The following is a 10,568-nucleotide window of genomic DNA, read 5'->3' as shown; positions in this document are numbered from 1 at the left end:
TTTAAGATTTCAAACAGAACCTCCCCGCGCGGATGAAAGGACTTGATTAGCATATGTCAAGAGGACCCGCATATATACCCGGTGTGTATGTACACAGGACTCTGATCTGATCAGTTTGCGGAGTTGGAGCCCCAGCCCCCAGCCCCAGCCCAGCCCCAGCCCCAGTACAGGCAGCGGCAGCTAGCTATAGATGTTTCTGCAAAGCCAGCAGCCGGCTCCCACCTACCCAAGGACAGAAGATCGCTCCAATACAGCGAAAGCTTCCCTGTTCTTAGTTCAAAGTCCATCCAGCGACCTCCAGGAGTAACCGGGCCTTAACTTTTTTGCGCTTGTTTGACTATAATTTTTCTCCGTTCACCTCCCCATCCCCGCTACATTTTTTATCGGGGGGGTCTTTTGTTTTGCGGATCCTCCGCCTCTCCCTCTAGCCGCTCCATGGCTCCCTTAGCCGAAGTTGGGGGCTTCCTGGGCGGCCTGGAGGGCTTGGGCCAGCAGGTGGGCTCGCACTTCCTGCTGCCTCCTGCGGGGGAGCGGCCGCCTCTGCTGGGCGAGCGCCGGGGCGCGGCGGAGCGGGGTGCGCGTGGCGGGCCCGGGGCTGCGGAGCTGGCGCACCTGCACGGCATCCTACGCCGCAGGCAGCTCTACTGCCGCACCGGCTTCCACCTGCAGATCCTGCCCGACGGCAGCGTGCAGGGCACCAGACAGGACCACAGCCTCTTCGGTAAGTACCCGCACCCCGGCACCCCATGCCCCGATCCTCTTTTCCACCCCTGCACCACCCACCGGGCCTGCGGAGCGAGGGCTGCGCGGAGCCGGGAGCCCCCGGAACCCTGATGGTGCGAGGTGCGCGCTGGGGCTGCGGGGCGGCCAGCGCAGGGACCGGAGGACTTTTCCTGCGCTGGCGGCCGCGGTCATTAGCAGGCCTGCTGCTCCGGGCGCTGGGGGCGGAGGGAGAGGGGGAGGGTGTGTGCCCCGGTGCCCCGCCCGCACCTGGCTGCCCTGCCCTTCCTGCTGCCTGGGACACCGGGCCTGGACACCAGTCACATCTTTCCAGTGCTCCTTACCTCACAGGCGGTTTTTTCAGTTTTATTTTAAAAATCCCTATTGTTTTCTCCCAATTCCTCTCTCATTTCCTACGGTACCGTCCACTTAACAAAAATTAACAATTGGAAGACTTCCGCTTTTTTAAACATGCCCTCCAGGTATGCAGTTGATTACCCATTGATGGCTACTGCTCAAAGGATTTCTCATGAGAGCATTTACGTGTCTACATAGAGAACAGTTCACCTGAAAAGTAACAGGTTAACTTTCCTTGGGCACATTGGCCCACTGTCAGGCTCACCTGCCGCCTGCAGTTCTCAGAGCTCTTAAAGTTTGAGGCGGGGTGTGGGATGGGGGCGCTATCCGGCTACTGAGCATGCCCAGTCCTTCAGCCAGGCTCCTCTATAGAAATTGTGAAATCCGAAAGCAAAGATCTTGGTATTGACTGTAGGTAAGAGGAAGTGGGAAGCGAAAGAAGATATGGGTGGGAACAGAAAGGGACGTGTTTCAGAATACCTCCAGCGGTGTCTGGGAGCAGAAGGGGTTAAAAGAAAGAAAAAAACACCCGAATGATTGTTAAGGCAGATTGTTAAAACACTAGATTGGGAAATCCTAAGGTCTCTACTGTTAATTACTCCCTAACTCTGTGACTAGCACCTGCCCTCAATGGTCTGCGCCTTAGTCTTCTTGTCTGTGCAATGATGGGGTTAAATTAGGTGATTGCTCTCTTGTTCTATCAGCCCTGGATCTTTCCTCCACTGTGGAAGTTTTCATCATATTAGAGTTAACTGGCTAACACTCTCAGAGGATTTTGATCATCAAACTTGGGACATCATTAGAGAGACTCGTATTTTTTTTTTTTTTTAAAGATACTATTTACCTGTCAGCAGCAATGTGGAAGGGCATAACTTAGGGTCAGTTTTCCTTTTCCTTCCTTAGCACAGGAATTCTTTGAGAATCTCATCTCTGAAGGGCCTTTATCGTCTCCATTCTTGTTCTTACTTGGCTTTCTTTCTTTTCTTTCTTTCTTTCTTTCTTTCTTCCTTTCTTTTTTTCTTCCTTCCTTTCTTTCTTTCTTCCTTTCTTTTTTTCTTCCTTCCTTCCTTCCTTTCTTTCTTTCTTTCTTTCTTCCTTCCTTTCTTTCTTCTTTCCTTCCTTCCTTTCTTTCTTTCTTTCTTTCTTGTAGTACTCATTAAAACTTTGGAGAAGTGTAAATCTCAGTTTGAGGGGCATTTGTAATTCTAGATGGAGAAATGAGCATGTGGCGGTCATTTGGTAGCACTTAAAGGCTTAGAAAATTAACTTTTAAAACCCATATGTTTGCAGCTTCCACTGATCTCTTCCAAATTCCCATCGACTATGAGTCCAGAGTGTCATGACCCAGTGGCCAACCTTGGGGTCACTTTCGGAAAGTGGTTTCTAAATTGAGGAGGCTGAGATTCGGAGTCTAAAGAACGTTGCTGACACCAGGTGGCTCAATTCTCTTGCCTTTAAGAATTATTGCACTCCACTCATTACAGAAAAACTCTAAAACTTTCTACCTGAAAGATTTAGAAATGAATGCAAATGTGATAATGTCTACAAGTAGAGCAGGTAGAACTTGAGCTTAGGTAATATTCAGACTTCCCCTCCAGTGACACATAATGTGATCTTGGAAATTCTACTTTTAAGACACTTGTAATTCAACTGTAATCTTTCCAATGGCAAGAGTTGTTTCTTCCACTTTGTGTCTCTTTATAAGACTAACTCTGTGGGAAGAGATTAGTAAATATTTACAGACTTGAAAACACTTATTAAACTGGTATTCCATTCCATAACAGATAAGTGTCTCATATTAAATTACCATCCTAGAATTTTTTGCTAAAATTGTGTATACTTGCTTAGTAATTGCAAAAGTATAACTTGGACTGATTTTGTGCTGGTTAAAGTCACTTATGATGCAAGGGTATATATCAGAACAAAATATTTATTGTTATGCACAGGGACGATAACCCAGATTAGTCTGGTAGCCTAAAGGAGTGACAACACCTCTGACACATTATGGTGCATCCTAGTGGCCTTCGATAGTTAAGACATCCTAATTTACTACAAGGGAGTGTAGGTGAGAAGAAAGTATATTGTCAGCATGTATAACATTATATACTTCTCTCCAAATTTACCTTCTTTCCTAGTGCTGCAATTATTAACTATGAAATTGCTTTTCTCCTAAAAATTCATTTCTGTGTCATCAAAGTAAGAATTTTGAAAAAACTTAAGATATGCTATTTGAGATGTAAAGAGCATTTTTGGTAATTTATATTAATTTGGCCATGATTAAAATAAAAATTCAGAAAACTGTGTTTTGAAATTTCAAAACCACATCAATAGAATATAAACTGAAAGTTCCCAGTGGGGTTTAAATAATTTCCTATCTGAGTTAGCTCTGTATTTATAATAGTTTTTCTGCACAGTAGTACAGTAGGAAGATTTTACCTAATACGTAAACATGGAATCATTACTTTAAAAAAAGTTGAGCCTGAGATCAAACATATTCCTTTAAAGGCTTTTCCTTTATTCCCCTATTATCCATAGATTTGTCTGATGTGGTTGCATTGTGGGTTGACTCACCTGTTTATTATGATTTTTTTAAAGGCTGGCTTTGAAAATGATACCAGAAAGACAAAGTACCTCCAAGTCTTTTTATGGGACACTGGGCATTAGAAAATCTATCTAAAATCTGTGATTACCTCTTAAGGAAAGTTTTTCATGTCTACTCTTTGTTAAGGAATTAGCTTAGTTGTCACCTCATATTATAAATAAGAAAGACTTGTCAAATCTCATTTAAGAATCAAATGATTACAAATTACTGTGGGGTATACTATTTCCTTGAGGAGAAAAAGGATCAGAATTTAAAAGTGTGGCTAAAATCTTTAAGAGGAACATGAAAAACACATAACCCTTTCCCACCAGCCCCCATGAGCCATTGCAAAATTATTTAGACCTGGTTCTATGTTTATGAAATTTTGGATGTCATTTAATAAAGTTGAAACTATTGAGTATAATTATTCTAAGAATATATGTAATTTATTTTTTCTACATAAAGAAAAATTACATATTTTTTGACAAGATAACAGCATTATTTTAAGATGAGAATTAAAGTATAAGTGGTTTACAATTTAGTTTTGCAATAAAAATGATTGCTTTATAAGATGTTTCTATAATTGGTTTATATGGAAATGAAACATTGTACTTGAAAACTAGTTCTATTATACATTGTAATCAGTTAATCAGTTCCTGTTCTTTGAAAGACAAGAGCATCTTAATGTAAATCAGATACTTAAAGAGAATTAAGTTACATATGAGCCACAGTACACTTTTCACTTCGAATGTAACATTCAATACAACTTCAAGTAATTAGACATCTGTAAGTATATCCTGGATGAAATTCCATCAATGTATCTTCTTTTACCAATCATGTTTTGGGCCTGTATTTTTGTTTCTAACAGGAATCGCTCTCTAATGAGCTTGGCATTAAGTTTAATTTTCTTTTGTTCCCACTTCTATATAGAGTCATTATAATGGCTTATGCATTGTAATGGGGTCTGTCTTCTCTATCTTACCCTTTCTCTGCCTTAGGCTCTCGGTTAGGGGCACTAAATCTTTCAAGCCACTTACAGGCTATTTGGCAGTACATTACTGCTGTAAGATCCTTGTTAGCTCTAGTGTTCTACATGTTCTCCTAATAGTTTGAAAGTGCTCAGCTGAGCTCTAAAGAACCTATGTTTAGAGGTTAAGCATCTATGTTTCTGCCGAAGAGTGAATTAGTATCTGGATAGAATAGAGCCCTCCATCTAAGCAAATATCCAGATTTTGTACTTTCTTTTGGCCTTGAGAAAGTCACATGTCCAAATAGGAACTCGTACATAAATCAAGAAGTGACTTAAGAGCAAGATTCAGGCTAACTGGTACGCTTATACTGTTTGTAGAGCTTAAGAGGAGGTGAAGGTGGGAAGCTATTGAACAAGGCAGTTCCAAGCATAGAAAGTATGTCTATATTCTTTCTCAGCAAAGAATTTAAAGAGAATACCAAGACAAAGGTTATTGTGTGCAGAGAAAAACAATGATGCAGAGGGAAGCATTAAGTTTTTTTAAAAAATTTTCTTACTATGATATATTGAGTATTGGAGTTTCTTTGTGTCTCAGTGGGTTAAGGATCTGGCCTCGTCACTGCTGTGGCTCTTGTTATTGCAGTGGTGCAGGTTCCATCCCTAGTCCGGGAATGTCCACATCTTATGAGTGCAGTCAAAGAACAAAAGAGAACTAAGTGGAGAGTTTGGAGTACTAATTTATCTATAGATCAATGAAAGAAATTCTGAAAAGTTACTGAAAGCAAAATCTAATCATATGCTAAATTATTGGTATTTGACCATCACATTTCATGAATTATAAAAGTCCTTTTACTTCTTCGAATCATAACATTTACTTTTAAGAATCAGGTGACAGGAAACAGCGTATTACATAATTCATAAAGTTTTAAAACTACTATCTTGTCCTCAAGAAGCTGTGTTCTGCCATACAGGCATTGGATCAGGGCTCAGAAGATGCAAGTTCAAGTATCCGTCTTATTAGTTACAAACATCATGTCTTTAAGCAAGTCAAGGCTCATTGAGCCTTAGTTTCTTTATAAAATGGGATAACAATATCTTCCCTAGTTATCTTAGGAAATCATTTTTGAGAACCAGATAGAAAGTAAAAGTAGAAGCCTTTTATAAACTATAAAATACTAATATGTCCATATAAAGTTTAGTAGCTGCTGCTAGAAGAAAATTCACTTCATTCATAGTAAGCAAAAACAAAGCAAAACAATTAATAGAACATGGTTATAATTAATGGAATCAAGGAGAACTAAGAACACCTCTATTCTATACTAATTTATGATGATAAAAATAGCTTCCATTTGTTGAAGGCCTAAATGTTTTAGCTCTTACCACTCTCTTATAAGGAAGTATTTTACCCATTTTGCATATGAGGAAATTGAAGTTCAAAGAGGACAAATAATTTATACAGACTAACCAGCAAGTTACTAAGCTGGATTCAAACCCAGGTCAGTCTGGTGTAAGATTTTACACTCTTAACATTATATCATGATGAACAATTTTTCCTACTCAGGTTTTTTTTTTTTTTTATCTACAAAGTGAGAGGCTCATCATAATAAGACAATGGTATACACTTATAATTTACAAAGGACTTCCACATACATCATTATATTTAGCAAAATTGATCTACTACTGTTTGGAAGAGTTATATTAGTCATATGTTCTTGAATCAATTCAAATAATTATTTTGTTTATAAATTCAGGTATCCTGGAATTCATCAGTGTGGCAGTGGGACTGGTCAGTATTAGAGGTGTGGACAGTGGTCTGTACTTGGAATGAATGACAAAGGAGAACTCTATGGATCAGTACGTATTTTTAAAAACATATTATAATTCATTAAATAATGACTATCCACTTTGTAAGTAGCTACCCAATAATGCATATCAAAGGAAACATGTACGTATACATACTCATATAGAAATTAAAAATCTGTATCCTGATGAATTCCCATATGTTTAGGCAGTAGTAGAGTAACTCATTTCATTTCTTTTTTTTTTCTTTTAAATATTTTATTACAGAAAATGAAAATTCAAGACCTATTTGAATACATTTAAAATATGTGTAGAATGTGACAACAGGTGCACGTTACTGGTTTTGTCAATCACTTTCATTTCTTAAACCCCGAAACTTGATTGCTTTCAGCTCACTAGTTCTTTCTAGCCATTACCCTGTGACCAGAGACAGAAAAATGAGAGCATTTCTCCTTGCCCTGTTAGATTCTTTTCATCTTTACATTCATTTGATGTAAATTTTCTCTACTCATTACCTTCAATGCTAAGTATACATCACTTATTTGCTGACCTTTGCATATAGGAAATGAGTGAATGAAGTCTTAGAATACTGTGAACAACAGAAAATGGCAACTATGTTAGTTGTACCATATCTGCAGTTTTGATAATTACTATAGTAATTATCAGGGTTGCATTGGGCAATTTTAACTTGTCATTGGGGATTAAACACACACATTTATAGGTCTACTATAGATGTTTTAAATATGAAACTTAAACTTTTCAGGTTACTATTTCATCAGTGTAAGGTTTTTTCTTTCTTTTCTTCTCTCTCTCTCTATTTAAACCAGAAAGCAGCTACAATACCACAAGAATTAGAGTAACAGGATAATATAAAATTCAACCTTCAGTACAGTGCAGATCTTTCTCTGTCACTGGTAACATTTTTATTTTTTATTTTTTTAACGATTTTTATTTTTTCCCATATAGCTGGTTTACAGTGTTCTGTCAATTTTCTACTGTTCAGCAAGGAGACCCAGTCACACATACACATATATATTCCTTTTTCTCACATTATCATGCTCCATCATAAGTGACTAGATATAGTTCCCAGTATGCTGGTAACATTATTAATTTGTTGACAGTTGCTTATATAATTTTAAGAAAATAGTTAAAATTTAAATGTGTGTCACTCTCCTACCCATCCTCTCATATGAATATCCCTTCTTAAAGTCAAAGTCTCAGTAGCTATTTCCAAAGAGAATTTTCTTTTTATGATTTAGTAGATGAAAATATATGGTACTTTCTTTTTCCTTAAAATCTTGATTGAGACCACACCATACAGTTAGAATCTCCATATATACTGAGGAAAATTGGTTATCATATTTCAGTAAATGGTACTCCATTTAATATCTATCTTTTGTAAGGACAAAACTCGCCCTTTCTGGGCTTTCTGTCAGCTCAAAGAAAAAGAAATAATGCATCATATAATCTCATAAGAGTAGAATTACAACTGAAAGAGAAAAACATGCCCATAATCTTCCTTCTTCATGTATGTGTTGGATTAAAAAGGCAACTGTAGTCTATCTCTTGGGATAACATACAGTAATCTTGAAAAGACAAGAAATCACTGGGCTTTTACTACATTTACCTAATGGTAATATCTGGATAAAAGTTAATCATGGGGATTGTATCATCAAACAATAAATTCATAAAGGCAAGATATATGATTTGGAGTAATGATTGTGAATTAGGAACCTGGATATTAGCAAGATCTTGAACTGTTTCAAGATGAGAGTAGAGATCTGCTGTGCTAAACTTTGGCATCTAATGATGGAACAAGATAAACTACAAACCTATTTGTTGTGATGGTGATAGAAGGGAGATAAAATGGAACATGGGCAAGTTTAGAATATCTATCATTTAAAAATAAAATTGAGAATTGACGTTTAACTTAAAGTTCTTTGAACTAAACTGCTGGATGGGGTCACCTGGGAGAAAGAACTCCAGAGAACGTGAGAACTAAAACAGAAGAAAGCAAAAACAATTTACCCTTTCTCCTTCTTTGACAAGGGTATAGTTATAGGCAAAGAAATAAAAATACAGAGTTTTTTTTTTCCATTATAGCTGGTTTAGAGTGTTCTCCCAGTTTTCTACTGTACATCAGGGTGACCCAGTCACAATACACATATGCATTCTTTTTCTCACATTATCATGCTCCACCATAAGTGACTAGATGTAGTTCCTGGTGCTATACAACATGATCTCGTTGCTTATCCATTCCAAAGGCAATAGTTTGCATCTATTAAACCCAAATTCTCAGTCCATCCCACCCCCTCCTTCTCCCCCTCCCCCTTGGCAACCACAAGGCTGTTCTCCATGTCCATGATTTTCTTTTATGTGGAAAGGTTCATTTGTGCCATATATTAGATTCCAGATGTAAGTGATATCATATGGTATTTGTCTTTCTCTTTCTGACTTACTTCACTTAGTACAAGAATCTCTAGTTCTTCCATGTTGCTGCAAATGGCATTATTTTGTTCTTTTTTATGGCTGTGTAGTATTCCATTATGTATATATACCACATTTTCTTAATCCATTCATCTGTTGATGGATATAGAGTTTTTTTTTTTAAAGGAAATTCTTTTAAAGATATCTTTTTTTTTTAATGGTAATTATTTTCTCTCTTTTAGGAGAAACTGACTTCTGAATGCATCTTTAGGGAACAGTTTGAAGAGAACTGGTATAATACCTATTCATCCAACATATATAAGCATGGAGACACTGGCCGCAGGTATTTTGTGGCACTTAATAAAGATGGAACTCCAAGAGATGGTGCCAGGTCCAAAAGACACCAGAAATTTACACATTTCCTGCCTAGACCAGTGGATCCAGAAAGAGTTCCAGAATTGTACAAGGACCTACTAATGTACAGCTGAAGGGTGATAATGTCTACTACAAGAAGAACCAAACTACAAGTATTCTTTCTTATTACAGTTCCTGTCATAAAATAATAATCCAGAAAGACATTCAGGATATTATGGAGTCTATTTTCCAGTGGGAGACTGGATTTTGAAAGAATATTGAGAACAAACAAAAATATTTTGACTTGAAGTAGATCAAGATCTCTCTTTACAAGTGGATTAAGTTCCCTTAGGTACCCAGGCTCAGTTCTTACTTGTAGATTGAAGCTGAACTTCTGCTAAACTCTGGATAATGGGAACCCCACCTAGTTTGCTGCTGGTGCCTCGCCTCTCTGGATTATGTTTACTTTAAAAGTTACATTAAAAATAGATATCCTTCATGTTGAAGAGATGGATTGACATAGTTGGCCAAGATTATTGCTACATGAATTCTGAGAATCTTGTAGGATTTTGCAGGTTATGAAATTATGTGTAAAAAATTGGGATGAAACATGGACTATGAAACATGCCACACCAAGATGGAACATTTTTTAAAGGATGGACCTATTTATATGTTTTCAATTTGCAGATATTTATTATATATATTTATTTATTAAAGAGTTTATTTTTTACTGGTATATGAAGATAATACAAAGAGGAAAAAGCAACAACAACAAAAAATTCCTTTACTGTGCCATTATTTTGTTGTGGTGTCTTGGGCTGTAAAGAAGACATCATTATTGCTACACATTAAACATAGAATAAGATCTTTAATTTCTTTTTAAAAATAAAGTATAGCATAGATTATATATATATATATATATATTTTGCAGTCAATTGCCTTCTAAATGTAGCATTTGTTTCTTTGGCCTAGAAAATGTATCAATTTGTGCTGAATTCACACATTCAAAAGGGGAATTAAACATTTTTATTTTAGTGTTTTGATTTCATTCATTTTTAGGTGAAGTTATTCTACTTATATGACATTTTTTTTTAAATGACAAAATTCTAAGTTCCTTAGAGAAAAACTTGATAGAGAACTTCTAATGTTGAAAATTGAAGGACATTACAAGCAATTTATGCTTCCTTATTTTCTTGATTTAGTGTGGCAAAGCATATTTCTTTCACCTACTGTAATCCCTTTGTGGTACTGCCATTAATAATAGCGAGGCACCTATCTGAGTGTGGTATCTTTTCCATTATATCTCCTATTTTGTCGTTTTTTTTTTCCCGATAAATAGTCATTAAGCCTCCTATACAA

The 10,568-nt window shown here is 37.1% G+C and overlaps 1 protein-coding gene across 1 annotated transcript; it reads left to right on the top strand.

Annotated features, from left to right (window-relative positions):
* On the top strand, positions 430 to 9,349 carry FGF20 (fibroblast growth factor 20). Its single transcript, NM_001246282.1, is given in 4 exon segments — positions 430 to 721; positions 6,380 to 6,445; positions 6,448 to 6,482; positions 9,098 to 9,349. Coding segments are annotated over 4 exon segments (633 nt in total). The 5' UTR covers positions 430 to 435; the 3' UTR covers positions 9,344 to 9,349.

The sequence above is a fragment of the Sus scrofa genome, chromosome 17 (assembly GCF_000003025.6).
Source record: "Sus scrofa isolate TJ Tabasco breed Duroc chromosome 17, Sscrofa11.1, whole genome shotgun sequence".
In the NCBI taxonomy this organism is placed as follows: domain Eukaryota; kingdom Metazoa; phylum Chordata; class Mammalia; order Artiodactyla; family Suidae; genus Sus; species Sus scrofa.
This window is presented reverse-complemented; position numbering and strand designations above follow the sequence as displayed.